Source organism: Camellia sinensis, chromosome 15 (assembly GCF_055761805.1).
Source record: "Camellia sinensis isolate YWXY chromosome 15, ASM5576180v1, whole genome shotgun sequence".
Lineage (NCBI taxonomy): Eukaryota > Viridiplantae > Streptophyta > Magnoliopsida > Ericales > Theaceae > Camellia > Camellia sinensis.
In genome coordinates this window covers 117,292,470-117,318,911 of record NC_138975.1, presented here as the reverse complement: position 1 = coordinate 117,318,911, position 26,442 = coordinate 117,292,470, and the positions used below count along the sequence as shown (strand labels likewise).

At 40.3% G+C, this 26,442-nt stretch overlaps 1 protein-coding gene across 1 annotated transcript; it reads left to right on the top strand.

Moving 5' to 3' along the window:
• Positions 1-7,782: 7,782 nt before the first annotated feature.
• LOC145813229 (uncharacterized) lies at positions 7,783-8,766 on the top strand. The gene is made up of 2 exons (XM_082908512.1): positions 7,783-8,120; positions 8,244-8,766. Exons 1-2 carry the CDS (start codon positions 7,783-7,785, stop codon positions 8,764-8,766), a joined length of 861 nt encoding a protein of 286 aa, XP_082764638.1.
• The last annotated feature ends 17,676 nt before the right edge of the window (positions 8,767-26,442 follow it).

Here is a 26,442-nt window from a genome sequence, read left to right as displayed (position 1 = left end):
GGAAAGATAGGGGATAGACCTCTAAACCGGATATTATTTGGGAGGAGATAGGGGATGGACTCCATTGATACAGCACCAAAATGTGTATCATTTGTGAAGTATGGAAGTGTTTTTGTTTGACATTGATACAGCACTAAAATGTGTATCATTTGTGAAGTATGGAAGTGTTGTTACGTGTTAATGATACAGCACCAAAATGTGTATCTGTTATGAAGTATAGCGATCCCGGTTATCCCTTTACTATTCTGTTGTTTTCCGGACGCGGTTCCGTGGAGTTGGTAGTTGTACCTATCGTGTTGTCAACCTTTAAACTCTTTAGTTTGAGTTTTAGAATATGTTGGGCTCGGTTGTTTCAGGTTGGTAGAGCCTTAGCTCCCATTGTTGTTGTCCAGTTTTTGAACTGTCCGCTCGAGCGGGTCTTCTTGCGCTCGAGCGGGGTTTTCACAGTCTCAGTATTTCGTGCCTCTGCAAAACTTCTGCAGATGTGTTTTCTACGCTCGAGCGGGTTTCTTGTGCTCGAGCAGGTCGCGCTCGAGCAGACTTGTTAGTGCTCGAGCGGGTGGTACTTTTTGGCGTAAGTTCTGGGAGGGAGAAATCTACGCTCGAGCGGACTGGTTTTCGCCCTCGAGCGGATGTACTTTATTCTTATGTCTTGGCGCTCGAGCGAGACTTCTTGCGCTCGAGCGTACCTAGCTTTTTGTCCTTGACTCTCGCGCGTTGTGTTCTCCGCTCGAGCGGGAGAGTCGTATATCAGTTGACAGCTAGGCTATTTTAAATCACTTTTTACATCCACACTCTCTCTCTTACTTTTCTAAAACCCATTTTTGAGAGCTCCTCTCTCTAGAATCTCCCTTCTCTCTAGGGTTTGATCTAGCTAGGGTGTTCTCCTTACCTTTGACCTTTGTAAAAGTTGTGTTGATCGTCGAGGGCTTCGTTTTGATCCGTGAATCTTGGAGTTTGGAGCATTTTGGTTTTCTTCATCTTCTTCTTTTGGGCTCCAAATTTGAGGTAGGGATATCCTACTCCTCTTTACGAATTTTGTCCTTAAATTTTAGCATTTTGATATGTTGGGTGTTGTTAGGTAGATTCAAGAAAGTTTGGGCCTTTTGTGAAATTTTACAAAAGTTGGGGTTTTGTTTGAAATAAACCTATATGCAAGTTTGGTGTAAAAATGAGTTGGATGATGGGTTGTGGATGAAAATGGAACCTTAGAGTTGTTTTGTTAATTAAGGTAATTTGCCCTAATTGTTTTAATTAATTAATGCATATAATTAATTAAAGGAAATGAGGAATTGAATTGGAAATGTTGAAATTGGGAATGTATGAGACTAAAGGGTGTAGTTAGATCATTCATTGCTCACCTAATTGAAATGTTGATATATTATCTGCTTGTGCATTTATTTCCTACTTAGAAATAATTGCTTTGGGCTATCGGTGGAGGGTAGTGTTGATTGTTGTAGACAATGCATGATGATTAGGCAAACTAAAACTAATCAATTGGATGTGTCATAGAGTATGACGGTTGATAGAATACATTAACTTTATGTGTTGGTTGATTGTGCATATGGCCAATGTGTTTATATGCATTATGTGTAGATAGTTGATAGAATACATTAACTTTATGTATTGATTGATTGCGTATGTGATTCTGTGTTTATATGCATTACTTGTGTATGGGAGGAGATGGGGGATGTACTCCACGGTTTAAGGGAAGATGGGGGATGTACCTCTAAACCGGTTAATGGTTAAGGGAAGATGGGGGATGGACCCAGGGATGCAGCTCATATGCTCATCTATTAAAGTGTTGATACAGCTCATATGCTTATCTATTGGAATGTTGATACAGCTCATATGCTTATCTGTTGTAGTATTGAATATAGCTCATATGCTTATTTGTTGAAGTATTGATATAGCTCATATGCTTATCTGTTGTGGTAGTGATATAGCTCATATGCTTATCTATTGAAAAGTTTGTTTGATTTGATATAGCACTAAAATGTATGTCATCATCGTTTGTGAAGCATGGAAGTAGTTTATGTGTTATTGATACAACACCAAGATGTGTATCCACCTTAAACTTCGAAAGTGTTCTAGTGATGAACTATAATCTCATCAAATGTTTTGGCCAGAGTACTGAGCCTTGTTTTCAAACTCAAAGTTGAATAAGAAATGGAAAGTGAATTGTAACATAGATTTGACTGTCATGGAATTATAATAAGATGTAAATGGAAGTGTAAGTATTGACCATCTATCAGTTGCTAATCTTTTAGGCATTGTTCATAGTTGGTTTAGTATATTTCTACTGGGCTGTGGCTCACCCTATATGGGAACATCATTTTCAGGTACAGGTAGCATGCCACCTCTGAGGACATAGCTTGGGAGGCCAGGGGCAGCATACTTTTGTTTGCCTTATTTTCCTTGATTGTATTACATATAGATTCAAGCCAAGGACTTAATGGGTAATTAAGTTAGCAATCTCTTTTGTAACCAAGTGTTGACTTGGAAAGCTGTAAGCCTGTAGGGCATTTGTTTTTGTTGTAAACATGTAATACTTTTGTAATGAAATACTCTGATGAATAGACGAATGTGGACCTTTTATGTATCAATGCATGTCTCTATATGGCTGGGTTTAATGTTATTATTTTGAGGGCGTTACATGAAGTGTGAAATGTTTAATATGAGTTATTATCTCATCTGTAATAGAAATACTGTTGATATGAGATGTGATCTCAATCAAATTGTTTGGTCAGGTTCTGAGCCATAGTTATGAATTGAGAATTGGATAGGAAATAGAAAATGGAATGAAACATGATCACTTTTGTCATGTAATTGAAATGGATTATTTATTGGTTTATGTGAGTTAAACATTTATCAAATGCTAATGTTTTAGTTATTTCTCATAGTATGTTTAGCATATCTCTACTGGGCGTTGGCTCACCCTATATGGGACATCATTTTCAGGTACAGGTAGCATGCCACCTCCAAGGACGTAGCTTGAGAGGCTTAGTGGCTGGGACATCTTTTGTGATTACATTCTTGTATTACATGTATATCAAGCCAAGGGCTTATTTTGTATCTTGAGTTAGTACTCTCATTTTGTAACCAAGTGTTGACTTGGAAAGTTGTAAGCCTATAGGGCACTTACTTTTGTTGTCAACATGTAATACATTTTGTAATGAATACTCTGATGATATGTAATTATGACTTATTCTTTTATGTCTAAGCATGTCAAGAATGTATGATTTAAGGGTTTATTTTGAGGGCATTACAAGTCTGGCCCATTTGGACCAAGCCTTACAATAAGCCCACAATTTTCTTGTATGAGCCCACAGCCTAGCCCAACCCATTACATCGTATGCAATAACAACAGATCTAAATCAAGTTATTCAAGCCTAGATATATGGAAAATGCTACCATATGCACCTACCACAAAATGTGTAATCCTATTACAAATTGACGTAACAAAAAATGCCGCAACAAAACCATAAACTTTTACATCATGCATAACCTAACTACAAATTGGCATAATAAAAAATATCGTAACTAAGCCAAAAACTTTTACATCATTAACCACAAAATTTTGGACATTTTAATTTGCTAATTTGTAACAAGATTATACATTTTATTACTGATGTTACACAATTTTATGGTAAAACCATATTTTTGTGATAAAGTGCAACCCTTTAGGGCCAGATATATAGATACTAGGGTAAAATGCCCATGTCTTGCACGGGGTTATAGGTACTATTGTGATAAATTTAAATTTAAGAAATACACACATTCTAATAGAGTTTAGAAATTTAAAAAAAAAAAATGAGCTTTTTTTTTTGTCTTCATCTATTTTTGATTTTTTTTAGATTTGAATTAAAAATCTATTTATTTTGATGCACCTAATATAAATATACTTAAAATTTTAATATTTATGAGAAGTCTGAAAAAAATTTCACTAAAAAATAAAAAATATGAAAAAGTGCTTATTTTTTCTTCTTTTTATTTTTATTTTTAGTAAGCTTTTTTTTTCTTTTTTTCTTTGTTTGTTGTTAATTTTGGCTAGTACTTTGTTCGGTGGTACTGTATGGGTGTGCATATGTGATGTCAAACTTGGGTTATAAATTGATGTTAAAGAAATCAAATGTTGTTATTAAAATGTGATAATTTTCCCGTCTTCTCTAATAGGATCAAAATTTTGTTTCCGTACGTTCTTTCGGTTAGGTTGGAAATGAAAATAAAATTGGAAACTTTTCAAACTTTTCGAAAACATTAGAAATAACAAAAGGATTTGAAAGTGTATGAAAATATTTAGGAAAAAAAACAAAAACTTTTATTGATGTTAATATATTCTCAATAGTTAATTACTTGAACATGTTGAGTGTTATGAATGCTTAGTTGGATAAAGGGGTTTCCCATTTTAAGAACAATATATTAAAAGAAATTGCGAAATTCTTGTAACAGTAGGCATGGAAAAATAAACAATCAGTACATTGCTCCTTAATGGATTCTAGACTACGAGCACAATTGGTAGCTAATTTGTTATCACAATAAAGTCTCAAAAAATCTTTTTTGGTTGGTCTTAATTCTTGTGGTGATTTTTAGTCAAAAGAAGTTCAAAGGGTCTATGTGTCATTGATTTGCACTTGATCTGACATCTGTTTGATTGGCATTTACTTTACCAAGTTGCAAAGATAACCTCTTTATCAATGTAATTAGCCGAATCAAACGGAGTTAAGAAAACAAATGTTTATTCAACAATCCTCAGAGCTTCTTCTAAACTGAGGTGTTGTAACTCCATGCGTGAATTGATTAGCTGTAGCTACATGAATCTATTAGATTAGCGATTGACCCAAAAGCTTAATGTGTTTATGTTTGTAGAAGGCAAGATACTTTTTATTCTTCGTGGAAAGTTGGAATTTCAATATTTTATACTATTGTTTCAGACTGAACAATTGTGGGCATGGTAGTTTAGAGTTTGAACTTGTGAACAATTTAGGATTTTCCTGTTGGAAGTTCTTAGGTTGTTATAGTATGAAAAATTAGGGCTTGTAAAATTAGGTTCTTATAGTATGAAGAATTAGTTTAGTAGTTTTTCTATATCAAAGGCCTATTGGTTATAATGCCTTACATGGATGGTTCAATACACGAAGATGAAATGAGAAATTATGCCGCGCACAGTGAGGTTGTGGGAAGAGTTCTTACAATATGTGCATGCTATTTCATAGAATGTGAAATTAAAAAAATCAAAGTATGAAAGTAACTACACACGAAACACATGACGAAAACGAGTTTGATAAACTTGAACAAAATGTCAATTAAAGATATGGAAAAGGTTCTTTCAAAGCATTTGAAAACACCCACCCATGAAAGCCCTAAAAAAAGAGTTTTAATTGAAAAAATTATTTAAAAATAATAATAATAATAATACCAAAGGGAAAGCATAACAACATAAAACAAAGAGCAAAGGAAAACATAAGCTCGTAAGAAGGGATGAAGAAATCATGACAAATCACAACAAAAGAATTCAAATGTTAATTCATGATAATTGGAGAAATGATCCCACACATGATTTTTTGTTTAAATGTACAAATAGATAATCTTCTAAATAATACAAGAAATATAAGTCATGTAGGATGCTATTGTATACGGAGCAAATAACTTTCATTTCCATGTTCATGTCGATATGCCACTTAAATATTTTGTAATACCAAAAGACCCATGCCTAAAGGCACTCCTGTGTAATATATGTGGTGTTTGCTCTCAAATGTGCTTACTTTATTATTTTGAAATAATTGAGTTACTTTGAATGCAAAGTGTAGGTATGGAAGTTGTGAGCATTTTGTTCTATTGGGGTGGAAAGATTTCGCGCAATCGCGATGAAGGTGTGTCGTACGACACCGAACCTCAGGGGTTGTATATAATGTGCACAGGGGGATAACATTGGGCAAGTTGGAGGCTATGATGGTGCCGAAGGTTAGTACGCATGGGGAAATAATGCGATTAGAGTTTAAATGTAGACTCCCATGTCGGGGGAAGTATAGGTTGCTGCCAATCAAAGATAATGAGACCTTAAGTAATGTCTTAGAGCTCCCACATAAATTAGGCCCTGATTATTTTTTGGAAATCTATGTGCAGAAGGAGAGCAATTTTGGTGGCACAGAGATGCCAATTCTGGTGGGTGGGACATTCACTCAAATGTTGACACAATCGCAATCCCCTGACAATACACTTATACAGTCTGCACACATGTTCCCTGAAGATTACCCTTCATTCAATCATTCTTAGAGTTACAATCAATTAAATGCATCACAGAACGTAGATGGTTATTATAGTGCTGGAGCAGGTCCAAGTGCTCCGACAACGTATACTCTGATGGTTCTTACAACCCCATATCCCCACTGGAATGAAGAATGTCCACCGGTTTGTAATGTTCAACATACAACGGAGACGGCTGTCCAAAATTATGCATCCTCCAATGATACAGTGCCATTGTTTGACGAGGTTGGAGTAAGTGATGAAGATTCCGTGGGAGATGTGGATGGCGCATGGGAAGGTGCAGACAATGACTCCGATGATGACGAAGTTGGAGGGCATCATGATATGCAGGAGGTACACACAAATGTCCATATCCCTTTATATCATAATTTGCATTTCGACAGTGATGGTTCCATCACTAGCCGTGATGTTGTCGAACGTTGGCCATTGTGAGACTTTGAAACTGCTCATTTGGAGAAAGGAATGATATTTACTGATAAGAAAAGACTAATGCACGCTATTCAGTTGTATAACCTGAAGCGCAATCGAGAATACAAGGTCGTAGAATCCAAAGGAAACAGTTGGGTGGCCGAGTGCAAGCACGACTGCAATTGGAGGGTTCGGGCAACGAAGTTGAAAGACAAAGATTTCTTTCAAATTAGAAGGTTTGAAGCGCCGCATCAGTGTGTGTACCCTAGAATGAATAGAGACAATTGCAACCTGAAGTTCGAGGTCATTGCTCATTTCATCAAGGCACAAATTGCGGTAAGTGCCATGCTAGATAGATTATTGTTTTTAGGATTTCATTATGACTATAATGTATTCAAATATAATTTATATTTGCAGATATCACCAGAATTGCCTCTTGCTACCGTAATTGAGGTCGTGAAGGAGAAGTTTCAGTTCACTATATCATATAAGAAAGCGTGGCTTGCAAGGACGAAGGCAGTTGCAATGGTGTTTGGTGACTGGGACGAGTCGTACCAAAGGTTGCCTAGACATATGGCTACATTGCAGGCATTCAATCCAAGCACAGTTGTCATGTGGGACAAGATTCCGAATTTGCACTCTACCTCAATCGGAACTGAAATGCACATGAACTATGTGTTAGGCGCATTTAAACCTGCAATAGAAGGCTTCAAGTATTGTCGTCCAGTGATATGCATTGACGGCACACACTTGTATGGGAAATACGAAGGGAAGATTGTTGCGGCCACTGCAGTGACTGCTACGGACAAGATCATACCTCTTGCCTTTGCCATTGTTGACAAGGAGATTATCGAGAGTTGAGGTTGGTTCATTAATCTGCTTAGGCGACATGTGTGCCGTGACCGAGAGATATCTGATCGACACACAGCTTTGCTTAGTGTCGTGTCAAGAATTTAGGACAATCCAGCAGTTCAACCAAGAGGGTACCATAGGTATTGCTTGCGACACGTATGTAGCAATTTCAATGAAAGATTCGGCAATACAGTAGTGAAGGATCTTGTGTGGAGAGCTGGTTCTGCACGGCAAGTGCGGAAGTTTAACAAGATTATGGATGATATCTACAAGCTCGAGAAGAATGCTGAATGGTGGTTTAGATGGATGAACCCTATTCATTGGACATTGTGCCATGATGGTGGTTGTCGTTGGGGCATATTGACGACAAACTATATAGAGGGCTTCAATGGTGTACTGAAAGGCGCACGCAGTGTTCCCATTACAGCATCAGTTGAGATAACTTTTTATCGGCTCGTGAAATATTTTGACGAGGGTAGGACCATTGCTGAAAATGCGAGTAATCGGGGTCACTTGTACACGACTAATGTTCAACGATGGATTGACGAGCACCAGGCTAAAGCAAATGTGCATATGTTGGTACCGATTAATAGGTAATTTTTATTGGATGCACCGAATTCACTGCACATTAACATTTCGCACTCGTCGATAATTGATGTTAGTCTATATTTAAACATATATGCATATTAATCCACGTACATACCTTTTTCCTGTAGGGGAATAGGGGAATATGAGGTGAGGACAGCACCGCATGGGATGGGGGGCGGTGCTCGTCAAATAGTTAGTCTCCGACCACCGAGTTGTTCATGTGGAAAGTACACATTATTTCACTTGCCATGTTCCCACATGCTTGCTGTGACAGCAGACTTGGGCGAGGACCCTTTTCCTTTCGTTGCACCAGAGTATAGGTTGGAAGTCCACAAGCGTATCTTCGCACAGAAGTTTAGGCCTATGCCGCACGAGCAATATTGGCCTGACAATGATTACCCAACTTTGCTTGCTATTCCAGCTCGACAACGTGAAGTTAAAACGGGTCGTCCTCAACATAGCCGCATCCACAACGAAATGGATACTTCCAGTCAAAGTGGGTTGCACCATTGTAGTTTGTGTTTGCAAAGAGGGCATGATAAGAGAAATGTCCAGCGAGAATCCGATCGATTCGACAGTAGTTTTCTGTCTTCTTTACATATTAGTTCCACGCTACTTTATTTGAATTGGAGTCAATGTAATATTCAATGAATCAGTATTCAGTAAATTGATAATGTATTTACGACTTCAATTACTAATGACATAGATTTGGTCAAATGTGGCAAATCTCTTCAATTGCTTTAGTTGTTGCAAGTGTCCTTTGTGCACTGGATTGTGTAGACTTTGGTGCGTTGATGTGTCCTGACCTCGATGGACACCAGTTTATCTAATGTTAGAAAAATGCAAATATTCATAGAATGAATTGATAATCACCAATATAAATGCAGTTTATATTAAATGTTTTGCCACATTTTGTTATGTGGGAAACTAATTTTTTTTTAATTTTTTTCCAAAATCCATTACTTGGGTGAAGGCCCATTTTATGAATTCAATCATTTCTCGGACATTTACTACGTATTCGTATATGCTTAGTTCTTGTCAAAAGTTTGACTAATGTATTTCAAATCTACATAAAACCCTTTTCAAACCTTCGTACTTCTTTCCTGTCCAAATGACAACTCCTTTAAAGTGAAAGCACGTTTTTTCATGTCATACAGGTTGACGTGACAACACACTGATAATAACTTTAATCACATAGGTACCATGTGAACCTTATCTCCTATGACAATAATGTCAAATGAATTACTAATCACCAATATAAATGCATGCCATATTTAATGCGTTGCCACATTTTGTTAGGTCGTGAATTGTTTTTTTAGTTTCCAAAAATTCATTACGTGAGGGAAGACCATTTTATCAATTCAATCATGTGTCTTAAATTTAGTACATATTGGTAAATGCTTAGTTGTTCTAAAAAGTTTGAGTAGTGGATTTGAAATCTACTTAAAGCATGGGTTTTCATGTCATAAAGCTTGACGTGACAACGCGCTGACAATATCTTTAAACTCACAGGTACCATGTGTACCTTGTCTCTTATCACAATAATGTGAAATGAATTACTAATCAACAATATAAATGCATGTAATATTCAATGCGTAGCCACATTTTGTTAGGTGGTGAACTGTTTTTGTAACGCCCTCAAAATAAACCCATTTTATGTATATCATCAACATGCATTATTTAAAGAAACAATTTATTAATTCATTCATCAGAGTATTACTAAATAAAAAAAAACATTACATGTAACATCAAATTAAATGCCCTATGGGCTTACATCTTTCCAAGCCAACACTTGGACACAAAATATGAGTTCTAACTGAAAAACAAATAAAGCCCTAGGCTTGATTATTTATCAAATAAAAACAAACAACTAAAGATAGTCTTCACAATCCAAATCCTTCCAAGCTAAGTCCTGGGAGGTAGCTTATCACCTGGACCTGAAAATGATGTTCCCATAAAGGGTGAGCCACAGCCCAGTAGAAATATACTAAACCAAATATAAGCATTGAATAAAGCATCAGTATTTAATAGATGGTTAACCAGGATAATCAATTACATCATTCAATCATTCAACAGTCTCATGACACTAATGTCTAAAACTCGTTTTACTTTCCACTATTATCAATACGGCTCAGAACCTGGCCAAACTTACAACAGTGAACTATATAGATATCATATTCACATTCTTCCAATGTCAACAAACAATTGAGACTCAGGCTCAAATCAAAACATTTCATACTTCCAGTTTGATACACATTTTAGTGCTGTATCAATAAAACACTTCAATATAAATAAGCACACATAAAAGTGATGCTAATGGAGTCCATCCCCTATCTCCTCCCAAACAAAATCCGGTTTAGAGGTCCATCCCCTATCTTCCCCTAAACCGTGGAGTACATCCCCTATCTCCTCCCACACAAAACAATGTATGCAAACACACATCATATACAACACACAATCAATACACATAATGTCTGTATTAATTCAGCAGTCAAAATTGATGACTTAATCAATGATTAGTTTCAATTATTCCTATTCCACATGCTGTGTCTACAACAAGCACGACTATCCTCTACCGATAGCCCAACACAGTTATTTCTAGACTTGGAAATAAATATACCAACAATTCAATAGGCGAGTGATTTACATTATTCAACTACACCATTTAATCAACAAATTTACCAATTTCATGAATTTAACCAATTTCTCCAATTCCCTTAAATTAATTATACAAATTAATTAATTAATACAACTAGGGTTTTTTCCCAAAATTTCCAAAGTATTCCCAACATATCAAAATACCAAAACTTAGAACAAAACTTATAGAATGGAGTAGGAAATCCCTACCTCAAAGAAACAACCCAAATGGAGAAGACAGAGATGAATACCCAAATACCAATGTGCTCCAAATTGCCAAATGTTCAGATTAAATGGAAGCCCTCGACTCACTCTATCTTTTTAATAAAGCAACTAGGGTAGAAACACACTCTAAATAGATCAAACCTAAGAGAGAAGGTGAGTGGGGAGAGAGAAAAGTCGGACCTAGGGTTTGGAATCAAAAAGAAGATGAAAAAGACTGATCAAAACCCGCTGCTGCGTATATAAACTGGACAGGCTCGCTCGAGCGAAGACATGGTCGCTCGAGCGACCAGACACAAGAAAACCTCGCTCGAGCGAAGAAAATCTCGCTCGAGCCAGGAATGCAATGCTTCAGGTCTGCTACCCTGGAGCATGCTCGAGCGACGGAATGCTCACTCGAGCAAGGAACTCGAAAACATACACCTCTCTCGCTTGAGCGAAGAAAATCTCGCTCGAGCGAATAAGCAATACCCTCAGGTCTGTACCAGACGCAGTCGCTCGCTCGAGCGAAGAAAATTTGGATCGAGCCAGAAGACACAAAAACAAACCTCGCTCGAGCGACCAACTCCTGGCTCGAGCGACCAACCCAAAAACTGGACAGCAACACTTGGTTTACGAACCCAACCAACCTGAAACAAACCTGCCCAACACATCCTATAACTCCAAATGACAAAATAAAAGACGACAACACAAATATATAATGGCAGAATAAACGGAACCCAAGTCCGAATACAATAATCAAATGGGAAAAGACCGGGGTCGCTATAGTTTTTTAGTTATCAAGAAATTTTTCCAGGCAACCCTTTTTTTTTGTTTTCCCTAACTTGTTGCAGTTTGTATACCTGTGATATACTTTCAGGTCATATTCTATTTTTGTCAGCATATGTATGTACTATTGTCAAACTTCTTGTTATCGGATATCGATTTCATATATGAAAACTTGTGTAGGTCTATGACTCATTTACCAGAGGAGATCCCATTATTGATTCATCAACATCGAGCCGATACGATATGGCGTCAGTCGGTATGAATTATTTACTTATAATCGATATTTGAATACTACACAAACATTGTAGTTGTTACATAATATAATGTGAAACTGTAAATGTTAGTCCATGGATCATCCTATTTGGACATTTCAATGGTTTAGACAAATTTCCCCAAGTGTAAACATTAGTCCATAGAGAGAGAACGAAGAAGATTATATTAAATGGACCGCTAGCTTAACCAAAAAAAAAAAAAAATGGTTAACAAGTTGATAATCGTCAAGTTTAACAATTATCCCAAGTTCACGCTTACGATGAAATAAAGGACTTTTAAATACAATTCCTAAAATAAAAGAAGAAATAAATATCACAAACAAAATTCTTTTTTATAGAGGTTGAATTCATAATCTTATAGCACAAAATAATATTATATAATCATCAAATCAGAAGTCCTAGTTCATCACCCATTACCTACTCAAAAAATTATTAAATAATCCAATTTCAGCGACTCATAGTACCATCGTAGTGTGGAAAACTAGATCTGTCTACTTCCTTACTTGAACAACATTATTTCAATTGATAAATTTCAATAAAAAAATTTAAAAATAAGTGAAGTTTTCCCTTTCAAAAATAGTTAAGTGTTGTAACAGCAGGAACCACCCGTTGGTTTTTGGAATTCAAAGTACGAACTGTTTTCACGCTATTAACCCACACTGACTTTTTCAATTTTTATGAGACGATTTTCAGTATAATTTACATGAATTGTTTGTAGTTTTTTTTTTTAATTATAATTTTAGAGTTGCGTATTGGCCTGTTGCGTATTGGCCTGTTGGTACCATCAGATTCATACATAACATCCATGCTCTAGGCGATATAGCGATCCCGGTTGTCCCTTACTGTTCTGTTGTATTCCGGACTCAGTTCCGTGGAGTTGAGTGTTGTATTTATCTTGTTGTCATCCTTTAATTCCGTTTGTTTGAGTTATAGGATGTGTTGGGCTTGTTTCGAACAGGTGGGTTGAACCTTGGTCTGAAATCTTATTGCCGGGTTTTTGGTCGTTCCGCTCGAGCGGGTCTTTTTGCGCTCGAGTGGATATTGCACACTCCCAGTTTTTCGTGTCCCTGCAAAACTTCTGCAGGTGTGATTTTTACGCTAGAGCGGGTTTCTTTACGCTCGAGCGGTGGCGCTCAGCGGGTACTCTGGTGCTCGAGCGGGTAGTACCTTTTTGGTGTAAGTTCTGGGAGGGGGAAATCTACGCTCGAGCGGACTGGTTTTCGCGCTCGAGCAGATGTGCTTTATTCATGTGTCTTGGCGCTTGAGTGGGCCTTCTTGCGCTCGAGCGTGTCCAGATTTTTGTTCTTGACGCTCGAGCGTTGTGTTCTCCACTTGAGCGAGAATGTCGTATATCAGTTGGCAGCTGGGCATTTTAAAATCACTTTTTGCATTCTCTCTCTCTCTCTTACTTTTCCAAAAAGCCATTTGAGAGCTCCTCTCTCTAAAACCATAACTTCTCTCTATGTATTGATCTAGCTAGGGTGTTTTCCTCACCTTTGGTCTTCACAAAAGTTGGGTTGATCGTCGAGGGCTTTACATTGATCCGAAAATTTTGAGTTTTGGAGGACGTTGAGTTTCGTCATCTTCTTCCCTTGAGCTCCGAATTTGAGGTAGGGATTCCTACTCACTATTATGGTCTTCGACATAGATTATTGGTAGTTTTGATAAAGTGTTGAAGTTGGTTGATTTTGGGACTTAGGGTTTCAAAAAGGGTATAAACGAGGGTTTGATATTTTAATTCTTAAACATGTATTTTGGGTTTCAAAATAATGATGTTGTTGTTGGTTGTTGATATATAGGCCATTGGGTCAATATTGGGAAATGGGGTAGAAAACCCTAATTCGTTGAATAAATTAGTTGGTATAATTAATTTGGGAAAAATTGTGGACTTATGGAATTGAGTTGAAAATAATGAAATTGGCTCATTATGTTGTGAAATGATGGAGTTGGATTTATAAATCGCTCACTTTTGAAAACATTGATATTTTATCTGTTGGAGCTTTTATTATCTGTTTAGAAATAATTGCTTGGGCTACCGGTGGAGGGTAGTTTTGATTGTTGTAGACAATGCATGATGATTAGGCAAACTAAAACTAATCAATTGGATATGTCATAGAGTGTGACGGTTGATAGAATACATTAACGTTATGTATTGATTGATTATGTATATGACCTATGTGTATATACATTGTGTGTGTGGGAGGAGATATGGGATGTACTCCACGGTTTAGGAGAAGATAGGGGATGGACCTCTAAACCGGATGTTGTTTGGGAGGAGATAGGGGATGGACTTCACTGATACAGCTCATATGCTTGTCAGATAATGTGTTGATATAGCTCATATGCTTGTCATTGGAAGTGTTGATACAGCTCATATGCTTATTATTGGAAGTGTTGATATAGCTAATATACATATCTGTTGAAATGTGGATACAGCTTGTATGCTTATCTGTTGAGATGTTGATACAACTAATATGTTTATCTATTGTAAAATGGGAAGTGTTTTATATGATTCATTGTCTCATATAAGTGGTCGGCCAGGTTCTAAGCCGTTGATGTAAATTGTGAAATTGATAAGAAATGGAAACTGAAATGAAACATGAACATAGTGGTCATGAAATGGAAATGGGTTATGAACTGGTTTATGGAAATTGAACATTTATCAATTGCTAATGTCTTAGTCATTGCTCATATTGTGTTTAGCATATCTCTTCTGGGCGTTGGCTCACCCTTTATGGGACATTATTTTCAGGTACAGGTAGTATGCCACCTCCAAGGACATAGCTTGGATGATGATGAGAGTTGAAGACTCTTTTTGGTTATTTTGTTGTGTTACATGTATATCAAGCCACGGGCTTATTTTGTATAGAGTTAGTACTCTTCTTTTGTGTAACCAAGTGTTAACTTGGAAAGCTGTAAACCCATAGGGCATTTGCTTTTGTTGTTAACATGTAATACAGTTGTAAGAATTACTCTGATGAATAGAAATGATTGGTTTCTTTTATATCAATGCATGTTTAAAGTAATGGGTTTTATGTATTTTTTTGAGGGCGTTACAACTTGGTATCAGAGCGTACCGGGTTCGAATACTTTGGGTACGTGGGAAGTGATTAGGATCATAATGGGTTTGTCTCGCTTAATAAGAGACTTAGATGTAGTGTCATATGCTATGTGCTTAATTGATAACATGCTTATGTGACTATGTGGGTATGGGATTTAGTTTCTAGGATGTTGATTGAATCCTTGGGTTTCTGTGAGTCTTGTTGGAAAAGCACTTGATCAATGCTGTTTCTAACCTGAACTCTAGTAACACCTCGGGACTATCATTATCCGGAAATGAAATTCGTAAGTGTTTATGTGTTTATGTGCTTACGTGGAGTGAATTACAATTGTCCATGTATTAGGACACGGGTGTTTAGTTTTGGCACATTTATAAATGTGCTAACGTTCTTCGTTACCTTTATTAGGATGTTAGGACAAGGACGTGGTAGGCGTGGCAGACGTGGTAGGCAGGAGATGCCTTTACCGGATGATGTTCCGGCACAGCAGGAAGGGGTTGGCCAGGCCAGTGTGGCCGAGCCAGCAGGTCAGGAGGCTATGGGCGCTTTAACCCGAGGGATAGCCGATGCTTTGAAGGAGTCTGTGGGTATTTTCTGAGCTGAGAACCCAGTTCAGGCTCCAGTTCAGGCCTAAGTTATTGAGGCAGGGCCTTCCTTCTTGAAGAGGGAATTCTTCCGGTCCAATCCGGATGAGTTTGTTGGGGATCCGAAGGAGCCACTTAAGGCTGACGAGTGGTTGGAACAGATGGAGAAGACGTTCGAGATGCTGGGTATTGAGGACGGGCCTTTGAAGGTGACCCTAGCATCCTTCCAGCTGAAGGGAGATGTGGGTCAATGGTGGAAGTACGAGAAGGGCAGTGTTGGTGGTCCATGGGAGGCGTTTGTGAATGCTTTCCAGGAAAAGTTTTTGTCTTTAGCTGCTAGGGAGAAGCTGAGAGAGCAGTTTTGCCAGCTTAGACAGCAGGGCCTGTCAGTGACCGAGTTTGAGGCTACTTTTACCAGTCTGTCCAGGTTTGCACCTGAATTGGTGGCGTCCGAGGAACGCCGTTGTTTTGAATTTGAGCGGAAGTTGAGGCATGGACTCAAGTTGAGGGTTGTAGGGTCCTTTATCCGAGAGTACAGACGTTTGGTTGATACTACTGCTCATATGGTGATTATGATGCAGGAGGAAGACGAGGGGCAGAGAGGCTCCAAGAGGAGCCAAGATGGTCAGAGTGACGGTAGGAGACAGAGGGGTTCTAACCCTCAGCAGTCTCAGGGTGGTTTGACTAGATCGACCTTTCCAGTGCCGAGTGCGGGCTCTGGGAGAGGTAGTCAGGGAGGCTTGACTTGTTTTGCGTGTGGCCAGCTGGGTCACAAGTCTTCGGTTTGCCCGCAGAAGGGAGGGGGTCAGCGAGCTGCTTCTTCATCAGCTAGACCTCATGGCCAGTGTCAGGGCAGGGGCCGGCCTTTGTCTTGCTATCAGTGTGGTCAGCCTAGGCACCTGAAGAGGTTTTGCCTACAGTTGAGTGCCACTTCGGGCGCGTCTGGTTCTAGGCAGACGAAGAGTTATCAGCCAGCTCAGTCTGTGCAGGCCTCGAGGGCCAATCAAGGAGCTTCATCATCCCAGTTAGTGCAGCAGTCTTTTGCTCCTAGAGGTGAGCAGGTAGATCAGGGGCCTACAGGACGCGTGTATGTTGTTACCGCGCAGGATCTGGTACCGGCTCCATCAGTAGTGAGAGGAACTTTTCTGTTTTGCAACTCGGTTGCTAATGTACTGATTGATACGGGTGCATCTCATTCTTTTGTGTCTACCGCATTTGCATCTGTTTTGGAATTGGAGTTGGCATAGTTAGCATTCCCTATATGTGTAGTGTCGCCTGTTGGTGGTGAGTTGATCTTCAAACAAGGTGTTTGAGGTTGTGATATAGAGGTCGCCGACCATAGGCTTCCGTTTCCTTTTGTTGTCATGCCCATGAAGGGTTTTGATGTTATTTTGGGTATGGACTAGCTATCGTCGTACCGGGCTGTTATTGATTGCTACCGCCAGAGGGTCACGGTTTGTACCTTGAGCGGGGAGTTTTTCCATTTCTTGGGGGATCGGGTTGGTAGTGTGTTGCCACCGATGTATGATCCGCGAGGGCGGAATAAGCTTAATGGTCTACTTGCTAGCTTTATGAGTGGTGAGTGTGATGAGACCCAAATTGTATTGTCGAGGGTGGTTTGTGAGTATTCGGATGTTTTTCCCGAGGATCTCGTTAGTTTGCCACCTCACCGAGAGATAGAGTTCTCTATTGATTTAGTGCCCGGCACAACGTCGATTTCTATGGCACGTTATCGTTTTGCCCCAGCTGAGTTGAGTGAGTTGAAGATTCAACTCCAGGAATTGCTAGATAAGGGTTTTGTTCGCCCTAGTGTTTCGCCGTGGGGAGCACCGACCCTCTTTGCTAAAAAGAAAGATGGTGCCTTGAGATTGTGTATAGACTACTGGAAGTTGAATCGGGCTACGATTAAAAATAAGTACCCTATGCCCCGTATAGATGATCTGTTTGACCAGCTGAAGGGTTCCCGTTGTTTCTCTAAGATAGACTTGAGATCGGGTTACCACCAGTTGAGAGCCAGGGAGGAGGATATTCCTAAGACGGCATTCCATATGCGGTATGGCCATTATGAGTTTCTGGTGATGCCATTCGGGCTTACCAATGCACCGGCAGTCTTATGGACTTGATGAACCGGATCTTCCGAGAATTCTTGGATCGATTTGTAGTCGTTTTCGTGGACGACATTCTTATCTATTCGCCTTCTGAGGAGGAGCACGAGGAACACTTGAGAGTGGTGCTTGAGTTGCTTAGAGCCCATAGGCTGTATACCAAGTTTGGGAAGTGTGAGTTCTGGCTATGAGAGGTCAAATTCGTAGGCCATGTGGTATCCGGGGAAGGGGTGTCTGTTGATACATCCAAGGTAGAGGCAGTGCAAGATTGGGCACAACCCAAGAGTGTGTTCGAGATCCGCAGTTTTCTGGGATTAGCTGGATATTATCGTCGGTTTGTGAAAGATTTCTCCAGGCTAGCTTCGCCATTGACTAGATTGACGCGAAAAGGGGTCAAGTTTGTGTGGAGTGAGACTTGCGAAAAGTCGTTCCAAGAGTTAAAGGTTAGATTGACCACCGCTCCGGTTTTGATTATTTCGGAGAGAGGGTTGGGTTATGCAGTCTATTGTGATGCCTCACGAGAGGGTTTGGGTTGTGTGTTGACGCAAGAGGGGAAGCTTATGGCTCACGTCAGTTGAAAATACACGAGAAGAATTACCCTACACACGACCTAGAGTTAGCAGCAGTGATCTTTGCCTTGAAGATTTGGAGGCACTACCTTTATGGTGAGAGGTTTGAGGTGTTCTCGGACCACAAGAGTTTGAAGTATCTGTTTACACAGAGGGACTTGAATTTGAGGCAGAGGAGATGGATGGAGTTCGTTGAGGACTATGATTTTGAGTTGCATTACCACCCGGGAAAGGCCAATGTTGTGGCCGACGCCCTTAGTAGGAAATCCATTAGTGATGTAGCTTGTATAGCCATCCGGGAATGGGAGATGTTGGGTACACTTGGCGAGTTTAACTTGCTTCTGGGTGAATCAACTGAGGCTGCGGCCTTGTCTTCGGTTGTTGCGCAACCTACACTTGTGACCCGAGTGTTAAAGGCACAGAGAGGTGACCTTGAGGTAGAATCCCTCTGAGAGAAGATCTCAAATGGAAAAGTTGAGAAGGGTTTGACGGTGTATCCCGACCTGAGTGTGAGATACCGAGACCATTTGTTTGTGCCGGAGTCTTGCCGAGAGGAAGTACTCCGAGAGTTCCATCATTCACGTCTTGCGGTGCATCCGGGAGGCACTAAGATGTATTGGGATTTGGGTCGCCAGTTTTGGTGGTGGGTATGAAGAGAGATGTGGCTGTTTTCGTGTCTAAGTGCCTTACTTGCCAGCAAGTGAAGGCCGAGCATCAGAGGCCAGCGAGTTTGTTGCAACCCTTGCCTATTGCCGAATGGAAGTGGGAGCATGTCACTATAGACTTCGTTGTAGGTCTTCCGAGGACTCAGCGGGGTAGTGATGCCATTTGGGTGGTTGTAGACCGGTTGACTAAGTCGGTGCACTTCATTCCTATGCGCGTGAGAGATTCGGTAGATCATCTCGCCGACTTGTATATTCGGGACATAGTGAGATTGCACGGGGTCCCAATGACGATCGTCTCAGATAGAGATCCTCGTTTTACTGCTAGGTTGTGGCAAAGTTTGCAGAGTGCCTTGGGCACTAGGTTGACCTTTAGTACGGCTTATCATCCTCAGACTGACGGGCAGTTCGAGCGTACCATCCAGATCCTTGAGGATATGCTTCGAGGTTGTGTCCTTGACTTTAGTGGGACGTGGGAGAGGCACTTGCCCTTGGTGGAGTTTGCCTACAACAACAGTTTTCAGTCTAGCATCGGTATGGCACCGTTTGAGGCCTTGTATGGCCAACCGTGTTGGTCTCCAGTGTGTTGGCCGAGGTAGGTGATGCACCTTTGTTGGGTCTGGAGTTGGTTAGGGTGACGACGGAAAAAGTCGAGCTTATCCGTAGGAGGCTTGTTACAGCCCAGAGTTGCCAAAAGAGTTATGCCGATTGTAGGAGGAGGCCTTTGGCGTTTGAAGTAGGTGATCATGTCTTCTTGAAAATATCACCTAGGTGAGGTTTGATGAGGTTTGAAAAGAGTGGGAAGTTATCCCCTCAGTTTATCGGTCCCTTTGAGATCCTTGAGAGGATTGGCGAGGTTGCTTATCGTTTAGCTTTACCGCCGTAGTTGTCCGGAGTGCATGACGTGTTTCATATGAGTATGCTTCGGAAGTATGAGCCGGATCCATCCCATGTGTTAGATTGGACCGACTTGGAGGTAGATGAGGATGCCTTGTATGAGGAGAGGCCGGTCCAGGTCTTGGATAGGCGGGATCAAGTCCTACGTGGCAAGACCATTCCTTTGGTGAAGGTTTTGTGGAAGCATTATGGAGTGGAGGAAGCCACTTGGGAACGTGAGTTGGAAGTTCGCGAGAAATATCCGGACTTGTTTGTTAATGTGTGACCATGTATTGGAATTTTTGTAATATTGTTGAACGTTAAGAAAATTGTATGTGTCTTACGTTGTAAAACATTGTGAATGTTTTGGTTAATGGAAGTTTGTTTTAACATTGTGTATGTTAAGTATATTGTGGAAATGCAAGCATGATGATAATGTTGCATGTGTTATGGAATTGTGGAAAATGAGTTGAAATTGCTAAATTTCAAAAGAATGCATGTTGATAATGCGGGTTGTTATGAATAATGTGTTTCGCCTCTTGAAAAGAGATGGGATCGACCGGTAATGGGTCGGGTTGTTTAAATGTTGTAATACTGTTGAGAATAGAGAAAACCTGTTTTTGAAAAACTTGTGTTTAATTTCGGGGATGAAATTCTTTAAGGGGGGAGGTTATAGCGATCCCGGTTGTCCCTTACTGTTCTGTTGTATTCCGGACTCAGTTCCGTGGAGTTGAGTGTTGTATTTATCTTGTTGTCATCCTTTAATTCCGTTTGTTTGAGTTATAGGATGTGTTAGGCTTGTTTCGAACAGGTGGGTTGAACCTTGGTCTGAAATCTTGTTGCCGGGTTTTTGGTCGTTCCGCTCGAGCGGGTCTTTTTGCGCTCGAGCAGATATTGCACACTCCCAGTTTTTCGTGTCCCTGCAAAACTTCTGTAGGTGTGATTTTTACGCTCGAGCGGGTACTCTGGCGCTCGAGCGGGTAGTACCTTTTTGGTGTAAGTTCTGGAAAGGGGAAATCTACGCTCGAGCGGACTTGTTTTCGCGCTCGAGCGGATGTGCTTTATTCCTGTGTCTTGGCGCTCGAGCGGGCCTTCTTGCGCTCGAGCGTGTCCAGATTTTTGTTCTTGACGCTCGAGCGTTGTGTTCTCCGCTCGAGCGGGAATGTCATATATCAGTTGGCAGCTGGGCATTTTAAAATCACTTTTTGCATTGTCTCTCTCTCTCTTACTTTTTCAAAAAGCCATTTGAGAGCTCCTCTCTCTAAAACCATAACTTCTCTCTAAGTATTGATCTAGTTAGGGTGTTTTCCTCACCTTTGGTCTTCACAAAAGTTGGGTTGATCATTGAGGGCTTTACCTTGATCCGAAAATTTCGAGTTTTGGAGCACGTTGAGTTTCGTCATCTTCTTCCCTTGATCTCCGAATTTGAGGTAGGGATTCCTACTCACTATTATGGTCTTCAACATAGATTATTGGTAGTTTTGATAAAGTGTTGAAGTTGGTTGATTTTGGGACTTAGGGTTTCAAAAAGGGTATAAACGAGGGTTTGATATTTTGATTCTTATACATGTATTTTGGGTTTCAAAATAATGATATTGTTGTTGGTTGTTGATATATAGGCCATTGGGTCAATATTGGGAAATGGGGTAGAAAACCCTAATTCGTTGAATAAATTAATTGGTATAATTAATTTGGGGAAAATTGTGGACTTATGGAATTGAGTTGGAAATAATAAAATTGGCTCATTATGTTGTGAAATGATGGAGTTGGATTCATAAATCGCTCACTTTTGAAAACATTGATATTTTATCTGTTGGAGCTTTTATTATCTGTTTAGAAATAATTGCTTGGGCTACCGGTGGAGGGTAGTTTTGATTGTTGTAGACAATGCATGATGATTAGGCAAACTAAAACTAATTAATTGGATATGTCATAGAGTATGACGGTTGATAGAATACATTAACGTTATGTATTGATTGATTGTGTATATGACCTATGTGTATATACATTGTGTGTGTGGGAGGAGATAGGGGATGTACTACACGGTTTAGGTGAAGATAGGGGATGGACCTCTAAACCGAATGTTGTTTGGGAGAAGATAGGGGATGGACTCCACTGATACAGCTCATATGCTTGTCAGATAATGTGTTGATATAGCTCATATACTTGTCATTGGAAGTGCTAATACAGCTCATATGCTTATCATTGGAAGTGTTGATATAGCCAATATGCATATCTGTTGAAATGTGGATACAGCTTGTATGCTTATCTGTTGAGATGTTGATACAACTAATATGTTTATCTATTGTAAAATGGGAAGTGTTTTATATGAGTCATTGTCTCATATAAGTGGTTGGCCAGGTTCTGAGCCGTTGTTGTAAATTGTGAAATTGATAAGAAATGGAAACTGAAATGAAACATGAACATAATGGTCATGAAATGGAAATCGGTTATGAACTGGTTTATGGAAATTGAACATTTATCAATTGCTAATGTCTTAGTTATTGCTCATATTGTGTTTAGCATATCTCTTCTGGGCGTTGGCTCACCCTTTATGGGACATTAGTTTCAGGTACAGGTAGTATGCCACCTCCAAGGAGATAGCTTGGATGATGATGAGAGTTGAAGACTCTTTTTGGTTATTTTGTTGTGTTACATGTATATCAAGCCATGGGCTTATTTTGTATAGAGTTAGTACTCTTCTTATAGCTACCCCGGTCTTTTCCCGTTTGATTATTGTATCCGGATTTGGGTTCCGTTTATTCTGCCATTATATATTTGTGTTGTCGTCTTTTATTTTCTCATTTGGAGTTATAGGATGTGTTGGGCAGGTTTGTTTCAGGTTGGTTGGGTTCGTAAACCAAGTGTTGCTGTCCAGTTTTTTGGTTGGTCGCTCGAGCGAGGTTTGTTTTTGTGTCTTCTGGCTCGATCCAGATTTTCTTCGCTCGAGCGAGCGACTGCGTCTGGTACAGACCTGAGGGTAGTGCTTATTTGCTCGAGCGAGATTTTCTTCCCTCGAGCGAGAGAGGTGTATGTTTTCGAGTTCCTTGCTCGAGCGAGCATTCTGTCGCTCGAGCATGCTCCAGGGTAGCAGACCTGAAGCATTGCATTCTTGGCTCGAGCGAGATTTTCTTCGCTCGAGCGAGGTTTTCTTGTGTCTGGTCACTCGAGCGACCATGTCTTCACTCGAGCGAGCCTGTCCAGTTTATATACGCAGTAGCGGGTTTTGATCAGTCTGTTTCATCTTCTTTTTGATTCCAAACCCTAGGTCCGACTTTTCTCTCTCCCCAATCACCTTCTCTCTTAGGTTTGATCTATTTAGAGTGTGTTTCTACCCTAGTTGCTTTATTAAAAAGATAGAGTGAGTCGAGAGCTTCCATTTAATCTGAACATTTGGCGATTTGGAGCACATTGGTATTTGGGTATTCATTTCTGTCTTCTCCATTTGGGTTGTTTTCTTTGAGGCAGGGATTTCCTACTCCGTTCTATAAGTTTTGTTCTAAGTTTTGGTATTTTGATATGTTGGGAATACTTTGGAAATTTTGGGAAAAACCCTAGTTGTATTAATTAATTAATTTGTATAATTAATTTAAGGGAATTGGGGAAGTTGGTTAAATTCATGAAATTGGTAAATTTGTTGATTAAATGGTGTAGTTGAATAATGTAAATCACTCGCCGGTTGAATTGTTGGTATATTTATTTCCAAGTCTAGAAATAACTGTGTTGGGCTATCGGTGGAGGATAGTCGTGCTTGTTGTAGACACAGCATGTAGAATAGGAATAACTGAAACTAATCATTGATTAATTCATCAATTTTGACTGCTGAATTAATACAGACATTATGTGTATTGATTGTGTGTTGTGTATGATATGTGTTTGCATACATTGTTTTGTGTGGGAGGAGATAGGGGATGTACTCCACGGTTTAGGGGAAGACAGGGGATGGACCTCTAAACCGGATTTTGTTTGGGAGGAGATAGGGGATGGACTCCATTAGCATCACTTTTATGTGTGCTTATTTATATTGAAGTGTTTTATTGATACAGCACTAAAATGTGTATCAAACTGGAAGTATGAAGTGTTTTGATTTGAGCCTGAGTCTCAATTGTTTGTTGACATTGGAAGAATGTGAATATGATATCTATATAGTTCACTGTTGTAAGTTTGGCCAGGTTCTGAGCCGTATTGATAATATTGGAAAGTAAAACGAGTTTTAGACATTAGTGTCATGAGACTGTTGAATGATGTAATTGATTATCCTGGTTAACCATCTATTAAATACTGATACTTTATTCAATGCTTATATTTGGTTTAGTATATTTCTACTGGGCTGTGGCTCACCCTTTATGGGAACATCATTTTCAGGTCCAGGTGATAAGCTACCTCCCAGGACTTAGCTTGGAAGGATTTGGATTGTGAAGACTATTTTTAGTTGTTTGTTTTTATTTGATAAATAATCAAGCCTAGGGCTTTATTTGTTTTTGAGTTAGAACTCATATTTTGTGTCCAAGTGTTGGCTTGGAAAGATGTAAGCCCATAGGGCATTTAATTTGATGTTACATGTAATGTTTTTTTATTTAGTAATACTTTGATGAATGAATTAATAAATTGTTTCTTTAAATAATTCATGTTGATGATATACATAAAATGGGTTTATTTTGAGGGCGTTACAACTTGGTATCAGAGCGTACCGGGTTTGAATACTTTGGGTACGTGGGAAGTGATTAGTATCACATTGGGTTCTCTCGTTTGATAGAGACTTAGTGTAATGTTATATGCTTATGTGATAACATGTCTATGTGATTATGTGGGTATGGAATGTAGTTTCTAGGATGTTGATTGGACCCTTGAGTTTCTAGTAGTCTTGTTGGAAAGGCACTTGATCACTGCTGCTTCCAACCGGAACTATAGTAACGCATTGGGACTATCATTATCCGGGAATGAAATTCGTAGGTGCTTATGTGATTATGTGCTTACGTGGAATGAATTATTGTTGTCCAATGCATTAGGATGCAAGTGTGTAGCTTCGGCACATTTATTAATGTGCTAATGTCTTTGTTTCCTTTATTAGGATGTCAGGACGAGGACGAGGACGCGGTAGGCGTGGTAGGCCGGGTAGGCAGGAGGTGCCTGTGCCAGAGGAGATTCCGGTAGTTCAGGAGGGAATTGGCCAGGCCAATGTGGCCGAGCCAGTAGGCCAGCAGGCTATGGGCGCTCTAGCCCGAGAGATAGCAGGGGCATTCAGGGAGTCAGTAGGCATTCTCAGAGCTGAGAATCAAGCTTGGGATGTTGTTGCAGATGCAGGACCTTCCTTTCTGAAGAGGGAGTTCTTCCGGTCTAATCCGGAGGAATTTGTGGGTGATCCTAAAGAGCCGCTTAAGGCAGGTGAATGGCTCGAACAGACAACGAAGACGTTTGAGATGCTTGGCATCGAAGACGAGGGGTTGAAAGTGACATTGGCATCTTTCCAGTTGAAGGGGGATGCGGGTCAGTGGTGGAAGTTTACTAAGGGTCGTATAGGAGGTACATGGGAGGCTTTTGTGAATGCTTTCCAGGAGAAGTTTTTATCTCCAGCAGTTAGGGAGAAGCTGAGAGACCAGTTCTGCCAGCTTAAGCAGTCGAGTTCTTCAGTGGCCGAGTTTGAGGCTGCATTTACTAGCTTGTCCAGGTTTGCACCTGAGTTGGTGGCGTCTGAGGAACGCCGTTGTATCGAGTTTGAGAAGAAGTTGAGGCGTGGCCTCAAGCTGCGAGTTGGGGGAACTATGATTCGGGATTATGGGCGTATGGTTGATGCTGCAGCCCATATGGAGATCATGATACAGGAGGAGGAGGAAGGGCAGAAGGGCTTCAAGAGGAGTCAGGATGGTCAGAGTGATGGTAGGAGACAGAAGGGCTTTAATCCTCAGCAGTCTCAGAGTAGCTTTTCTAGATCGACTTTTCCTGTGCCGAGTGCTAGTTCGGGGAAAGGCAGTCAGGGAGACATTACCTGTTTCAAGTGTGGCCAGCTGGGCCACAAGTCTCCAGTTTGTCCTCAGAGGGGAGGAGTGCAGAGAGCAGCTTCATCTTCGGCTCGATCTCAGAGCCAGAGTCAGGGTAGAGGCCAGCCACTCTCGTGTTATCAGTGTGGTCAGCCAGGGCATATGAAGAGGTATTGCCCTCAGTTGGGTGGCACACCTGGTGCATCTGGTTTGAGGCAGATTCAGGGTCAGCAGCCAGCTCAGTCGGGTCAGGCCTCGAGGGCCAATCAGGGGGCTTCATCATCCCAGTCAGTGCAGCAATCTTATGCTCCTAGGGGTGAGCAGGTTGATCAGAGGTCGTCTGGGCGCGTGTACGCTGTTACCGCGCAGGATCTTGTGCCTGCACCATCAGTTGTGAGAGGTACCTTCTTGTTTTGCAACTCGGTTGCTAATGTTTTGATTGATACGGGTGCATTCCATTCCTTTGTGTCTGCTGCATTTGCATCTGTTTGGGAGTTGGAGTTAGCACAGTTAGCATCTCCTATTTGTGTAGTGTCACCTCTTGGGGGTGAATTGATTTTGAAACAAGGTGTTAGGGGTTGTGATATAGAGGTTG